Source organism: Lygodium microphyllum, chromosome 15 (genome assembly GCF_053477565.2).
Source record: "Lygodium microphyllum isolate KBCC chromosome 15, Lygodium_microphyllum_v1.1.10, whole genome shotgun sequence".
In the NCBI taxonomy this organism is placed as follows: Eukaryota; Viridiplantae; Streptophyta; class Polypodiopsida; order Schizaeales; family Lygodiaceae; genus Lygodium; species Lygodium microphyllum.
The window spans coordinates 142,732,430-142,749,450 of NC_141149.1; the positions used below are offsets into that span (position 1 = coordinate 142,732,430).

Here is a 17,021-nt window from a genome sequence, read left to right on the forward strand (position 1 = left end):
AGTTTCAAGATGTAGTGGCACATCAAGGATTCCTTAGACACCATTAGGCTTTCAAAGGGGAGAAGATCACCTAGATGCCACCTTCACACCAACCCAAGAGGCACACCATGCCATGGATTCTCACGACACGTCAGAAGGGCAAGTGGGTGGTCTATCAAGGTGAGTGGTAGATCATGACAGAGAGGTGCACCACATGGCAGTGCAGGGCTTGTGGGACATAGGCGGTCCTTCTACAATAGGCACTTGTCATACTCCAACGTCTTGCTTTTCACGTTTTAAGAGGCATTCTTCTAGCTGAGTGATTTTCCCTTGGAATCCCAACATCCAAGACTTTGGAGTGGAGGTCTTCGGTACAACACACACCTACATAAAGTTCTCCATCTACACCATCTTTTAAAACCCAAGCACATATATATACCTTTTGAATGCTTTGTACTTCAATGTGATAGAAAGGAAGTGAACTTGCCAGGTTTACCCAGCCTTATTTGTATGTACTGGTTTTATAGAGAAACAGAAAGGTACGTACTTGTTTGTAGACATGCACTGATAGGAAACAAAGTTGCCAATGCCGTACATGCCCATATAGTAGTGGGTTTATGCAGAAAAGAGAGGTGTACTAAAGGTTCATAGTTCCATCTCAGGCCATTGACGCAGGTTGTAAAGTTCTCATACGAATTCTTGGGGCAGACTGATACACTGAGACTGACAATGACAGGCATGGATTAGTTCTTACATGAGGAGTTATCGGCTTGCGAACAAGCACTGGGCCGGGCGATCGCTCAGCATGCTGCTGGGATGCCACCAGCCTCGTCCTGCATTCCCGCTTCTCCCAGTTACTGTAAAGTCTATCACATTCCTCAGCTCATCAGGTGCTTTTTTCCCCCCCGCGATCCATATCGGGTTTTCTTTGACCCCACGTTGTGCTTTGGGACTTATCCAGGTTGTTTGCAACTCCTCTCATCAGATGATCAATCTAAACCCGTAGTTGTGGCCAAGAGGAGGCGAGAAGCTGCATTGAAACATAAAGCTGCTTTGGAGATTTCTCGGAATAAGTGGTTGGCTGCTTTATCCCCAGCTCAAGATTCTGCATTGCCTTGCAGGTTTGATGGCCAGAATCTGTTTACACGTCCAGATACAGGAGCTGGAGTGCAGAGAGCGTCGGAATTTCGAGTTATTGCAGCAGAACGAGAATCAGATTTAGAGTCAGAATGTGAAGCAGATTTTGGAAGAGCGTCAGCTTCCTTTGTGCAAGTACCTCATGCCAAGCAAGGCACTGTAGTTCTCGGCATTGATCCTGATGTTGGAGGTGCTATGGCTATATTACGTGGTGATAATATTATGGAGTCACAGGTACTCCGCAACTGATGATATCTAGGTTCTCAATTTCTGCTTGCGCACTTGTATGTCTTGCTGTACTTAAGAAGATGTGGATGAAAAGAATAACTTGTACCTCTGTGCAGGCAAGTGGAGAGGAACTAACCCTAAACTTAGTATGACCTTCTCCATGGGGGTGTTGTTTATTTCTAAACCTCAAAGACCCTTCTTTGGTTGTATACATCCACCATGGTTGCTCAAACAACCATTCTGGAAGAGCCGATGTCGGCTACTAATGGGATCAATTATAGTAGGATTGAACTCTTTTAACCCAGTTGTATTAGAGGGCAAGGATACGACTCCCTTTGAAAGTGTTTTGATGTCCTCTTGAACGCCAAGCTTTCCTAACCAAGGCTTAGATGTTGGCCAAGAGCACCTGGTTCTGATGCCAAGGAAATGCTAGGACAAATACAGAAGGCACAGAGTGTACAACACACAATGTGACAATACACAATCTAATGAATGCTCAATGAGAGATGTCTCGAGGACATGGGCTGAGGTGAGGTAATGAAGGAGTGGGTGATAAGGGGAACAACCCCAGAGTTTGTTGTACCAGAGACAATCCCAACACAGCGGCAGTCTACCTATAAGAGCTAGGGGATGTCAGAGATGAGCTGTCCTGTCATGCAGCAGATGTGAACCAGCGTAATGTAGTGGTGGCAGGCCTAAAAATGATGATGTGTAGCCTAGAAGAGGTGGCAATGGTGACAGCAGTTTTCTTATGGGTAAACGCAGCAGTGTGGACCTGTAGAAGGTAGTGATCAGCAGAGCATTTCAGTTTTAGTGTCTTTGAGAGTGTTCACACTGCCAGACAGTGATCCAGCTCCAGTGCATTTCAGTTTTTAGCCATTTACTGGCTGTATTCACACTGGAGCAGGCTGCAGGCAGTTTTTTGTGCAGGTCTGACTAGAATCAATGCAGCCGACTGGCTGGTCAGCCCAACTATCCTGGGGCTGGTAAGTGATCAGTCCATTGTGTATTCAGCATTCATTTTCAGATCAATGTGGTCCATTCTTTCTCTTTGTTGCATTCATTTCAGTATCTCTCTATCTTCTCTCTTCGTGTTTGTGTTTCTCTTCTGTTGCGCACTCTCACATGGTATCATTGCCAAAAGAGAGAACTTGAAGCATCTACAAAGAGGAGACCATGCTTTTCGTGCTGTAATTTTACAGGTCTTTGTGTTTTCCAGCCATCCAAAAGTGGATGAGTGCTGCAAACTGTTGGCGATAGTTCTTCTTTCCAGGGCGACCTGAAAATCCAAGGTTTCTTGCTGTGTTGGTGCATCTTCTGGCGACTGCCAAGCATCTCTAGGCCGTTTAACAGCAATGTAGTGGATTTCTCCTTCCTCCAGGCAGGCCGACACAAAAACACAGCATATTTCTTTGTGTGCTTGTGCAAATACTTTGATGAAGGATAGATGGATTGCTGGTTTGATTGCTTGATGATTTGGATGAGGATTGACAAAGTTCTGAAGACTGACATTCCTGTCAAACAAATTGTCACAAAGATCGAGAGGATCAACACAAAGAAGACCAAAGATGGAAAGATCCAACGGGGATCGGCAATTTGATTGGTCTAGAAGATTTAAACATTCACGCCCTCATTCACTTCCTCCTTCTCTCTTTGTCTCTACAAGGGCTCCTATTGAAGGAGCTCTGTTGGCCATCGTGGCACCCTCGTGCAGGTGCCTATACTTCCTACATTGTTTGAGAAGGATCATCTGGATTGGGGGTAATCTAGCTCAAAGTGGTAAAGTGGCTCAATTCTAAGTTATCTTATTGCTTGCTGTAAATTAGTGCATTGTAGGGTTGTACCAGCCTTTTGTGAAAGGGAAGGTTGGTTTCACCATCTCCTCATGTGCCGAGGGGTGTTGAGCCATTAGGGGGGGAGCTATCCTTCTTTGATGAGAGGGAGTCCCTTCCCCATAGAGGTGTTGTAAATGCTTCAAACAATGTAGGCTGAATAAATAACTATATTATTTGTTTGTTTTGGAGACTTAATATTTGAAGAAATGGAGAAAACAAGTACTTAAGTTGAATATGACAATTATTTAGAAAATTACAGCCATGGAAACGTAAAGGTAATGGAGATAAGATTGAGGGTTGAAGATGGGCAACTCCCCCCTCTTGAAGGAATTATTTGTGCTTAACCCAAGTCCTTTAGAGAAGAGCTTAGCTACAATCAACGCGAGAGTGAGAAAAAGTTGTTCTCTCCCTTATAAGATCATGTAAAGATATGCATGCACACATGTATAACTTACAATGCATTAAAACAATTGATTTCTTTACAAGATGAAAGTAGAAAGAGGAAAAATCAATCTTTCTCTTTGATGAACAACAATACATCAATAAGCTTTTTTCTTGTTTTTTCAAATGGAAGAAGAGCTCGAGAAAAAGATTTTGCAATGAATTTACAGGTCTGCTAGTTGTGTAAAATAGCAGTGAAAGAAGAGAGAATATGAAGGTACTTGATGATGCAGGAATGGAGGATGATGATAGAGATAGATAGAGTCAACTTTAGGCTATGTTCAACCTACTGTACAAGAGTTTACAATCGAGAAAAATAATATAGAGTGATGAAAAACGAGTTCTCTTTGTAGGAGAAAAGAAAAAAGCTAGTGCAAAAAGGAAAAGTGGAGCAATATAAGACAAGTGTCCAACCACATGTCATGAGGTGTGACAAGTGTTAGTACACTTGGAAGCTCGTGTGATAAGTGTCTTGACATTTCTCTTCTTTATGGCCTTCCTTTTTGGGCTATATACTATCAAGAATAAAAACAATCAAAGCTAGCAAGCATTGTTAGAACACAAAACATGCTTAGAATGTCATTTTTATTTTTTAAGATAGCATTTTTCGGTCAATCTGAGGCTCCTAAAATTTAATGACTCCCTAATATGAGTGTCATGTAAAAGCTCTTCACTAGTACATTACAAAAATAGTGTTGAAGCCTTAATACAGGGTTTCTATGCAAAGATATATGCATTTTAAGCTTTCAGTCTACACATGCACATTGTACAAATATTTAATAATCATGCAATTTTGTTGATTATAATTGTTTGTTTGAGTGATCTAGCCCACACTTCAAGCATTAATCCTTTCTGTGTGCAAGCATGATTCTAATATGCTTGAGTCACAGGCGCCCAATTGGATCATATAGGTAGAAGTGTTTACTATCTTTTGTTTAATCCACTACATGGATCCACCATAACTTGTGATTACTTATCAAGGACTAGCTCTAATACACTTTTTTTTATATCTAGTACATGAAAAGGAAATAAATTTAATAAATAAATAAATATGTAAAATAATAGAAAGGATACAAATTCTTTTTTGTTGTGTTATAATAGGTCTATTGAGTCCAAGTTTAGAATCTAGAGAACAGGCTTTTTGAGTAGTAATAATTGCATAAGAAATTCAGTAATAATAAAGAAATTTTGCAAGGGATGTCAAGCTTTGGGGTTAATCTTTCTTTGTGTTTGGGTGAAAGCATTGTAGCTCCATTGTTTGGTCTATTTGTCAATTGGTGAATTTTTGTTTTTAAGATTAATTGCTTATAAGTAATAGTTCATTGCTCTTTGCTTCACCAAAGGTTGGTTTCATGTTTTGTTGCTAGACACTAGCGACTTCCTTAAGGGGGTGAGTCCATAGTTGCTTAGGGTGCAAGCAGTTAATTCGTAGATTCAGCCACATAAGAGTGATACTCCGCGAGGAAGAGGTTATGGATGTTTTGTTGCAATTATCCAAGAACAAAAGTCCTGGGTGGGATGGCTTGACTAATGAATTCTTTGAGGCTTATACTACTAGTTTGGCGAAACCCTTGATAGCCATGTGCTAGTAGGTTTGGGAAATTGGGATCATGCGTGCATCATGAAAGGCGGGAGTATTAGAAGCTGATTCCAAAAGTGTCCTCACCCTCGATGTTGAAACATTGGCGACACATTTCTTTGATGGGATCTATGTATAAAATCTTCTCTAAAGTGATGGCTAATTGGCTTTATAAGCATCTTCTTACCATTGTGCACCCTAATCAATATGGATTTATCAAGGATAGGGATATCTTGCACAATGTGTTGAATGTTCAGATGGGCATGGACTATGCTAAGCACTCTAAGCAGGAAGTTGTGTTGGTTATTACTTGGATTGGTCTTTTGTGGTAGAGCTGATGCACGTTATGGGTTTTGGTCCATGGTTGTCTTGTTTGATATACATTGTTAGCACAAATGCCTTTTTGCGGGTCATGTTGAATGGTGGGTCATCGAGCCATTCACTCTTGCACGCTTAGTCAGATAGGGCTGCCCTTTGAGCCCCTTCCTCTTTGCCTTGGAAACCTATCCGGTTCTCTCTATGTTATCTCATTTGGTGGACATGGGACAATTGATTGGTCTTTCTTTTCCTTTTGGCCAACATTTTGTTGGCCAATCATTAGCAGATAACACTTTTATGATTCTCAAAGCATAATGAGATAACCTCCACAAGGCATTGGGACACTTGGAATCTTTTTGGACAGGCTTCTAGTCTTCGTATTAATGCAGCCAAATCCTTCCTCATTAGCTGTACTGAATCGGATTTGTAGTCCTTGGAATGGCAAGGTATGGTGATTTCCCATGGTGTTGATGTTCAGTTCAAGAGATTCTTACAATGGATTTCCTACAAATTGGATGCCAATTTTCTTTATTCGAAATCACAGGCTTGATCTTTTCATGCACGCCTTAAAGTGGCATAGTCCATCATGCTATCTACGCTCACTAATTTTTTTGCCACTCTTGCCTTGGATTGGCTTTATCTTGAAGGATCTTACTAGATACATTCGTTTTATGCTATGGAAATAGGACGCTTTGCACATTGGTATCTCTTGGATCTCTTGGAGCCATGTTTCCACTCCTAAAAGTATGGTAGTGGGGTTATTCTGGATGTGCACACTCACATGGTTGCTCGTTGGTGGTTCCTCTTTTGTGCTTTGTGCATCGATTGGCACCCTTGGCTCTTTGTTGCTTGTTTCTTTTTGGAAAACTTGGGTATGGTGCATGGTAATATGAGCATTCAGGGCTCGTGATGGTATGTTATTATTGTTGATATCCCTTTCTCATCATCTTTCTCTTTCTTGGAGACTAAGTTGGTATGCTCATGGAAGCCGGTTCTTCAAAAGGTGCAATGGCATACGCAGGATCGCTTAGTTAGCTAATTCTTTTCAGATGGAATTGTTGGGTATGTCCAAGCTCCTCTTGTGGGATGAGAAACAAGAGGGCTGCCCCAAATTTACTCGTATGGCATGCCTGGGCTTATCTTTTGCTTTTGATGCCACTCTGGTGAGTCACGGTGGGTTGATGCCACTCTGGTGAGTCGCAATGGGTTGATGTCATTTCATTGCTAGGATGCTTTTTCTAATCCCTTAAGGATATTCGGATTTGTGGGATTAACTTTTGATAGCATTGCAATCTAGGAAGCCCTTTCTTGCCCCTGATTCAGATCGTCCATGGCAAGATTGGAATCTTGTGGGTTGACTTCGTCTTCAAAAGGCTTTGGCTAACCAAGTGTATCACCTTATGATGAAGGGCCACCATTGGCTGGCTACCAAGGCTAATATTGTTTGGGGCTTGCATAAATCTTAGGCTTGGTGGCAAAGGATTGTCATGGAGGGTTGGTTCAACAAGACATTTGTATAAATGTAAAGTCTTTCTTTGGCGCGTGATGGTTGGTGGGCTTCCCCTTCCCACGTCACTTACAAAATGCCGAATCTCCAATGGCAATTGCTTTTTTTGTCTCACTAGTGCAGCCATTTTTCTTTTATGCCCTTTGGCTCAAAAAATTTGGACACTTTTGTGTGATATTTGGAGGGCTATGATTGGTACATCGTTGTGTCCTTTTGATTGGGTCTTTGCTCGGCCCAAACACCCCACTTCAGTACGTCCACATATGAAGATTTTGTTTTCTTTTCTCCATTTTTGGGGCTATTGGCACAATTGGATTACTCGGAACGTTTTGTTTTTGTTTTTGTGTTTGGTTTTTAGAGAAACCTTGCTAAGTTGAAAGGTCTCCTACATTGGCAGCTGGATCTTATTCGTCAACACATTGATGTTCTTTCCAAGGAGGACTTGGTTCCTTGGCATACGGCAATTTTCGCCACTTCTTTGTTGTGACCTTTGCACTCTTCTAGTCATGTGACTTTTGTACTCTTTTAGTTAGATGATATAATATAAATACTCATTATAAAAAAAAAGAGAGAAGATGCTATGTTTGTGGTGCCTCCAATCGCTCTCTTGTGAGCAACACCTTATCATCTTATCGCTCAAAGAATACAAAATGAGTGTGTACATATATAATTAGGGGTAGCAAGTAAGATGGGAGGTTGGCCCTATTGGCATTTATTTCATTAACCTTCCACTAAGCCATATGGCTTCTTTGCGTACCTTTGTTACAATATACTCGGCTTCAGCGGTAGATAATGTCATATATTTTTGCAAATGAGACATCCATGAGATTGTACCACCGTACAAAGTAAAAATGTATCATGTGGTTGACTTTCTATTGCCAATATTCCTTGCGTAGTTTGCATGTGTGTACCCAAGTATACCACTACTCCTCCCAAAGCATACACACATATCTCTTGTACCACTTAAGTACCTCAAGATACCTTTAACTGCTTCTCAATGCTTTTTGCCAAGATAAGACATGTATTTGTTCACTACTTGCATTGTAAAAGCAATGTCCAAGCGAGTGTTATAAGTATGAAAGTGCTTTTCGAGAGTGAGGATATTGCTCTCATAACTTACAAGAGAAAAACTTGAAAGAGAAATTGAACTAGAAGTTGATTGCGAGATAACTCGATTACAAGAGAATCCTCACAAGAGCGTGGCTTGATTACAAGACAAGACTCAATACAAGACAAGACTAGAACAATGCGAGAATTCGAAAAGGACCTACCTTGCAGGAGCCTCACAACTGGTATTGGTAAGACTGAAGGGCTTGTAGCCCATGACCCCTATTTATACTATAGCCTAGGGAGGTTAAGGGGAACACATGTTACGAGAGGATGCGACATGGGGATGACATGCATATCAACACATGGCATGACATGCATGTTGATACCATGGACATCAACAATGACATAGCGATGGTACAAACGTCTTCTAGAATGTTCTAGAATTTTCTAGAAACTTTATATAACTACGGCATGTCCCAGCTTGCATACAAACCAAGGGCTGTCCTTGCTTAAGCGTCCATTACATTACCCCCCCTTCTAGCACTGAGTTCCACAAGGGGTGGAGGTGTGCTTTTGAATAGGCCTTGGCTTGATTGGGTGTTGAAGATGAAATTCGCAAACCTTAATAGGGGCTTTTTGGAGATGTAAGCTGGTTCCCATGTTCGTTCACTTGCATCATAGCCCTTCCAATGGACAAGATACTGTAATCTTCCTCAAATTCTCGAATCTAGGATTTTATTTGCTTCATATTCTTGGTGATCTTCAATTATGATTGGAGATGATGGCTTTGGTATTCTTCCAAGGATACTAGATGTATGACATGGCTCCAAGATTGAAACAAGAATACAAGATGGATTTTCATGGATTGGGAAAGCTGGAGATGATAAGTGATTGGATTTACTTGGCCAAGAATCTTGAAGGACCCAAGTCGTTGATAATTCAAGTTTTGGGAGGGGTGAGAAGAACGTAGATAACGTTGAAGAAGCTAACCTTGGTCTCCAATTTTGTATGATGGATGTTGCATGCAAAGCTTATTTTCATTTTTCTTATATTTCTCTTGAGCTTGTTTGATCTATGCTTGCGGCTCTTTATGAATATCAAAGAGATATTGAGCAAAGTATGTAGCAGCTAGATTCTTCTCTTGTGATCTTACGTGATTATCTATCCTTGGGTGTTGACCATAATTAGCAAAGAGTGGTGTGAATTGAGTGGATGCATGTGAGGAATTATTGTATGCTAACTCAGCAAGGGGTAATAGATCCACCCAATTGTCTTGATGATAGTTGATTGTGCATCCAAGGTATTGCTCCAAGACTTGATTGACTCTTTCTATTTGTCCACTTTGTGGGTGATTGGCTAAAGAAAGATTCACTTGTACTTCTAGAAGTTTAAAGAGGCTTCTGTGACCTAGGTATAAAGTGGGGGTTGTGATCGCATACAATATCATCAGGTAACCCGTGGTGTTGATATACTTGTTCCATGAAGAGCCTTGTTGTTCCTTCTCCATTGATACTCTTGTTTGTTAGGATAAAGTGTGCAATTTTTGTGAATCAATCAATCACTACTAAGAGTGTATCATATTGTTTGGAAGAAGATAGTTCAACAATGAAGTCCATAGATAAGGATGTCCATGGCTTACTTGGAATAGGTAATGGTTGAAGAAGACCATGAGATCGATGACGAGGGACTTAAGCTCAATTACAAGTGTCACAAAAATGCACAAGTCTTTGACTAGTTTTCGAATTTGTGGCCACAAAGAATTCCCTTGAAACTAGCTCGATTGTCTTGTTAACCCCAAAATGGCTTGAGGGGAGATCATATCTCTTCTTGAGTATATCCACTTGCAAAGGATTGGGAGGAACGCAAAGGAGTCCTTTATAAAAGAGTCCATCAATGTCTTGAAAATCCCTTTCAGTTTGTTCTTGGCCTTGATGTAATTGCTTTATGTCCTAGGCAAATGAGTCTTTTGTAATTTCCTTCTTGACCTTTAACAAGAATCCAAAGTCTTCTGGGGCTTTGCTGATAATTGTCCTTAACTTTAGTTGCTCAGGTTTCAAGATTACCAAAATCCTGTTGGTCATGGGCTTTATTGCCTTCTTTTGGTGCCAAGTAGGTTCTTCGAGATAAAGCATCTGGCTTTTTGTGTTGGTGGCCAAGCCTATAGGTATTGATGAAGTCAAATCTGAATAGGGAACCACTCCATCTTGCTTGGAGACAATTCAAGATACAAAAAGTCATAAGATATTCCAGATTCTTGTGATTAGTATAGATAGTTATCTTATAAGGAATGCCTTCAAGACTCAAGTAGGTGTCACCAAGTCTCCAAGGAGTCCACAAAAACTAGAAGTTCTTTATCACGAATTTCATAGTTGATTTCTATAGTATAGAATTTTCTTGAGTGGAAAGCTATTGGATGAACTCGATTGTCATCACCGATATGGGATAGGACAGCTCCAAGTGCAAAATTTGAGGCATTTGTCTCCATGATAAAGGGCTTCAATGGATCTGCATGGATGAGCTTTTCTAGCTTTGCATACAAGCTGACTTGTCGTAATTTATTTACAATTATTTTGACTTGATGCTCATGCTCCTCTTGGTTCTTGGAAAAGATCAATATGTCATCCAAATAGATCATAATAAAGTCCATGTTGAAAAACTGTTGGAGCATTCGTGAGGCCAAATGGCATAATAACATATTCAAAATTCTCATACCTTGTGTGAAAAGTCGTCTTCGATTCATCATCTTCCTTTGTCTTGATAAGATTATAAGCACCCATGAGGATCCATCTTTTTTCTTGACAAATAGAATTGGAGCACTCGTTGGAGATTTTGAATGATATATGAATCCCTTAGCAAGATACTCATCAATATATGTCCTGAGCTCTACTAATTCATCTTGTGATAGCTTATAGATGGGGCAAAAGGAGGTTGAGCTCCTTCTTGTAAATCTATTGCACAATCATAAGGTCAGTGTTCTGGTAGCATATGTGCATTTTTTTTGCAAACATATCTTTGAACTCTGCATATTGAGCTTTTGCTTTTATTCTTTGGCTTCTCCATTGAATTGCATAAATAAAAAAGAATGGATTCTTCTTTGCTTGACGTATGAACACCTTTGCCCCAATGTATATTGGTTGAGAATTCTTTCTTTTATTATTTTGCACTAGCCTTGGTTTAATCTTTCTAGACCTTCAATTAATATCGAGATTATGTAATTCTAGCTAGGGTAGCATGATGACAATGGGACTATTTGGGCAATGGATGATATTGAAGGCTATATCTCATACAACACTCCCTAGGGTAACTTTTATGGGTTGAATCTCATTCCTCAAGCAAGAGGTTGACCATCAATTACTTCTGCACATACTGGCTTTCCTTTCCTTAAGCTGTATACCATATTGCTATGCAAATTTCTCATCCATGAAGCATGCTATGGCTCTAGTGTCTAAGAAAGCTTGTTCGTCTATGTGTTTTTCCTCTAGGTGAATCTTTATTTGTAACATAAAGTTGAACGTTGGATATGCAGATAGAAGGAGACCTTCTTTTAGGTTTCTTAAAGCCTTGTCTAGCCGCATGGTCTCCATTGAGGCTATTTGTAGACATCTCCTGGTAGTGATGGAGTAGTAGCATTATGAATTCTCATTCTTTGTTAGGACAATATGTAGCTATGTGTCTTGATTGGCCACAATACATGCATAATCTGCTAAATATGCCGCCTTTGTTTTTCTTGAGTTGTCAATGGCTTGAACCGCGTCATATAATTTGCATATGCTGTGCCTTAAATACTTGGTCTTCTTGGGCGGTTGGGTCTTCAAAAGTCTTCATCATGCTTAAATTCAAAGCGGCTCCTTGACATCTTTATTGTTTTCTCTTAAACAGGTGGTTGCCACATTCAATTGCTTGAGAGAGAAATTCACTAAGTGTATGTACCTTTGGCATAGTGAGCAAAAGATCTTTAACATCATCTTTCAATCCCCAATAGAATTGACTAATAAAATACTTCTCATGCAATGTTAAATTGCATGTGAGTTGTTGAAATTCTGATGCATATATTGAGGTGGTTGTTGATCCTTGGTGTAGATTTCTAATCTTTGCAGCTACTCTTACTTTGTTTACTTCTTCAAATGTGGTAGAGAACTCTTGTATAAAGGCCTCAAAATTATATAGCAATGGGGATTCTTTCTCAAGCAAGGGGGCAAACCAAGAGAGAGTGTACCTGAGAGAAGAGTTTTTACGAGGGTGATTTGAGAAGCATGATTTAGGTAACGATTTGGTTGTATATGTATAAACAATCGTACCTGCTGGAGGAAATCTCTGAATTTTGGCCTTGTGCCATCAAATTTCTCTGGAAGATTGACCTTTGGTCCTTTCCTATGTTGATCATGAAGGTTGCCAGTAAGTTGATGGACCTCTGGCTTGATGTAAGCTTGTCTCTTGAGTTTCTTGAAGTTGTCATTGTGGGTCTCGCACAACTAAGCCTAAAGCTTGTCGTTTCTTTGCTTGTAGCTTTGCATTACTTTCTTGAAGCGCTTGGATTTGCTGTTGGATGCTTTGTAAAGAAGCAACAATATCTTCCATCGTGGACTCCATCACGACTAGGTAAGGTTGTGGTAGGAGAGTTTCGCCAAATTGTTATGCGCACAGCAAGTGCTCTTCAAGAGCAAGGAGATTGTTCTCACAACTTACAAGAGAAGAACTTCAAAGAGAAATTGAACTGAAAATTGATTGTGAGATAACTCAATTACAAGAGAACTCGATTAGAAGAGAATGCTCACAAGAGTGTGGCTTGATTACAAGACTAAGACTAGAACAAGACAAGAATTGGAAGGACTTACTATGCAAGACGGTCACAATTGGTGTCGGCAAGATTGAAGGGCTTGTAGCCCATGACCCCTATTTACACTATAGCCTAGGGAGGTTAAGGGAAATACGCCATTACAAGAGGATGCCACATGGTATGACATGCATGTCTACACATTTCATGAAAGGTATATTGACACATGGCACGTTGACATGAGTGATGATATAAGTGATGATGCAAATATCTTCTAAAATATTCTAGAATCTTTTAAAATCTTCTAGAAAGTTCATAGAATCAGGGGCTCTTCCAACTTGTATACGAACCAATGGCTGTCCTTGCTTGAGTGTCCGTTACAACAAGTGGCAATCATAGCATACATGAGGCTGCTCATGCATGATGAATATGGAACCTTGGCTATTTCAGTTTTCTTCTCATCTGATTTGGGACAATCATCAGCACTAAGTCTTACACATGGGTACAATGGAGTGCTAATCGCCTTCCTCCCCCTCCATATTTAAACGCTACAATACTTTGTTGGCATAATCCTTTTGGGATAGATAGAGCAATCTCTTTGTTCTATCTGTGACTATATGCATACCAAGAATGTTATTTGTATGTCCCAAATCCTTTATTTCAAAGGTTTTCATTAATCTTTTTTTTAGGGTATTGATCTTGTATTTTTTATTCTTGGCTATCAACATATCATTCACATAAAGTATTAACACTATCAAGTTGCTATCTTTAGCCTTTCTAGTGTATCAACAATGGTTTGTTCCACTTCTTTTGTAGCCATGAGATTGTATAAAAGCATCAAACTCATTGTACCATTCTTGTGGGGCCTGCTTTAATCCATAAAGACTCTTTTTTAGCTTGTAGACAAGCTTTTCTTTGCTATGTTTCACAAAACCCTTTGGTTGTTGCATGTAGATCTCATCATGAAGGCCACATGTAGAAATGCCGTCTTGACATTCAATTGTAGAAGGTCCATGTCATCCTTAGCCACCAAGGAAAGCACGGTGTGAAGAGTAGTGGATTTTACCACAGGTGAAAAGGTCTCATCAAAGTCCATATCTTTTTCTTGCTTGAAACCTCTGGTACTAACCTGACCTTATACTTTGTTTTAGCATCCCCTTGTAGCCTTCAATTTATAGATTCACTTAGATGGCAAAGCATGTTTACCCTGTGGCAAAGGAACTAACTCCTATTTCTAATTCTTCATAATGGAATCCATTTTTGATTGCACAACTAGCTTTCACTAAAGCTTATTGCCATGCTCTACGAGCTTGATGTTAGGACCATTGGACACGCTCTTATCATTTCAAAATTTTCGACATACATGAAATCCACGACTAGCTTGTTAGACTTCAAGCTCTACTTAGCTGTCTTTGGTGTGAATGGTCCTATAGTGACCTTAGGTTGTAGTACTCCTTTTTTGGTTATGACTGACTAATAATGCAGATGTGCGTGAGAGCTCTTTGTTCTGCACTGTTGTTGGCTCCAACCATGCTCACACTTTCATCATGGTATCAGAGCGTGGTTCTCCCAGAGAGCAAGCATAACCAGGAGCTTATGGACTGCAGTCAATGGCAATCTCAAGTAAGTGGTATGTAGTTGAGATATCTTCTCATCAGTGCCTGTGAGACATTCAAGGGAGTCCACAGAGTTGAGTGTTGACTAGTTAGGAATCAACCAGAGCGTGTGCTACTGGTACTTTAGATCTGTGCTAGCATGGACAACGATGTGAGGAGCCATGACGACGATATCTGCACATGAGATAGTCTGTGGACAGGTAGCCTTCAGTCTGGCCGTCACATTATCTATGAACAGCAACGTCAACGTGGAGTGAGCAGCCATGTCAGCGTGGAGTAAGCAGCCATGTCAGTGTGGAGTGAGCATCGAGATCAGCATGGACAGTACTGTGGACTTAGAGATTGCGTTTTCTCCGTGACTGACAGCGTGGACAGCATCTGAAGATTGCGCCTGCTGTCCTAGTTGATAATGTCTGAAGAATGCGCTTATTTCTCTTGGTTGATAGCATGATCAGTAACTGAGCTATTGTGATACTTGAATGCATCACTGCAAGGTGTCACTCTTGTGTTGAGGATTCCTGATGAAGAGGAGTTAATGGCTGAAGATAAAGCACTTGTCTATGCTTGTTGAAGTCAGAGTCAAGCAAGGGCAAATCTGTGGTTCTTGGGCTGGTTTGTCATGGATCACTTCTGAACTAGAGCTGAATCTGACTGGAATATGAATGGTACTATGCCGCCTTGGGAGCATAAGGCACTGGTTCATGGAGTTCTTTGGCATGAGATTGAGAGTCCATGTTTATTAATGGAATGCTAAGTCAGTGATCAGGCTGTGAGCTGTAACAACATACTTGCTTGGAGTTTATGAATCATCCTGAGGGCTGAATACGTTCTGAGAATACACCGTTTGCATCCTGGAGGCAGTACTTGTGTTGTCTCCAATGTATGGGCAGCACTACTGTCAATAAATCAAGATTCTCTTTGTCTACAATGGGAATATGTGTCAATAGTTGGTTGGCATGATTGCAAGCCTGTTAGAGCTTAATGGCTACAATTCAAGAGAGTGACATGATCAGAATCTGAAAGGTCCATCCATATTCAGTAATTAATGCAAAAGGAATAGAACTTGGAAGCTGAGCACAAATGTTTGTCAGAGATCATAGCCTGTCTTGGAGGGCAGTTCCAGCAGCAGTCGGACCAGCAGCAGTCGGACCAGCAGCAGCAGTCGGACTGCCACGTGGCAGTCCGACTGTCTGCAGCCGACTTATTCAGGCTGCGCCCTATTTTCTGGCGCCCCAGTTCGTGGCAGGTTTCGGCTATAAATACCCGATGTTTCCAGCAGTCTGGTCACTCTTCTCTGTCGCAGATTACAGACCGGTGCCATGCAGATTTCTGTCTCTGTTCACAGATTTCAGACAGCAAACAGTGCAGACTGCAGCAGACTTCGAGGTGGACAGCAGGTCGCATCGTCGAGGTGGAGACACGCAGTCCAGTGCACTGCGCCCGTGTATATCTTTGTATTCAGCATTCTTTATACAGCAGATCTTCATTGTCCACTATCTCTTTCTCTCCCTTCTCTCTCTGCGTTCTCTCACTCTCAGTCCTACGCTTCCGCACCGCTGCACTCTGACATGGTATCAGAGCAGTGTTTGAGGGCTGACTGAGCGCAGAATCAACCTGAAGAGGAGTTTCCATCGCGACACAAATTTGCGTTTTTTGCGTTTAAGGGCAGACAGGTGGGCTGCGCCTTGGAACAAGGCTGAAACGAGTGTGGGCGCACAGGAAAGGAGTACAGGTGGTGGATTTGCTGCTGTTTACTGCTGTTTGACGCGGAGAAAGTTTGAGTTTTCAACCTAAAAGTGCAGGTTTTGCTTTTTCATCGCCTCCGGCGGGTGAAGAAGCTTCGGGACGCGGAAGAGCCTTAGCAGGCTGAGTTTACCCAGTCAGAGGGGGCTGCTTTTGCGTTTGAGAAGGCATTGCAGGTGAAGATGTCTACAGAGATGGACTTGGAGTTCCAGGCGATTATGGACCGGAAGGTGCCTGTCCTACCGGCTCTTCCTACAGATCAGAAGCTTGACGGCGACAACTACCGCATTTGGCGCGTTATGATGTTGGCCATCCTTGAGTCCTATGATTTGGCGGAGTTGTTACAGGAGGATATTGACCGGCCTTCGGTAAGAGATGAGTCTAAACTCTCTTCCGATGCTCGTGCGGAGTTGGCCAGGGCCCAGTCTCATTGGGACAAACTGAATGCCAGGATTCGATCCTTTCTCTTTCTATCATGCACTACAGCCGTGATCGCTCCATCGAGTACTTGACGGTGGCTCGTGAGATATGGCTGGAGCTTGATCAAATGTACAATCGGATGACCCTGATGAAGAGGGTTTCTTTGGGGGTACAGATGCGGACCTTGTCCGTCAATAAGTCTTCTTCGCTAAGGGAACACATTAACAAGCTAAGGCAGCTACAGATGCAGGTTCAGAATGCGGGGAAGCCGATTTCCTCCGAAGACATGGCGATCACACTATTGTCCCAGTTGCCGCCACGATTCGGTACATTTTACTCTGCCCTTATTGCTTCGGGGCGAGAGTCTACTCTTCGGTGGGAAGAGTTGGTTCCT

The 17,021-nt window shown here is 41.4% G+C and overlaps 1 protein-coding gene across 6 annotated transcripts in view; it reads left to right on the forward strand.

Moving 5' to 3' along the window:
• Nucleotides 1-375: 375 nt before the first annotated feature.
• LOC148025161 (Holliday junction resolvase MOC1, chloroplastic-like) overlaps nt 376-17,021 on the forward strand; it is a 154,977-nt gene continuing 138,331 nt past the window's right edge. The window contains exons 1-3 of one of the 6 annotated variants that reach the window (XM_087694916.1): nt 376-518; nt 642-869; nt 965-1,350. In XM_087694916.1, coding sequence (XP_087551042.1) covers nt 734-869; nt 965-1,350 — 522 coding nt within the window. In that variant the 5' untranslated portion in view covers nt 376-518; nt 642-733. The other 5 variants (XM_087694918.1, XM_087694919.1, XR_015693415.1 and 2 more) reach the window with 5 other exon arrangements.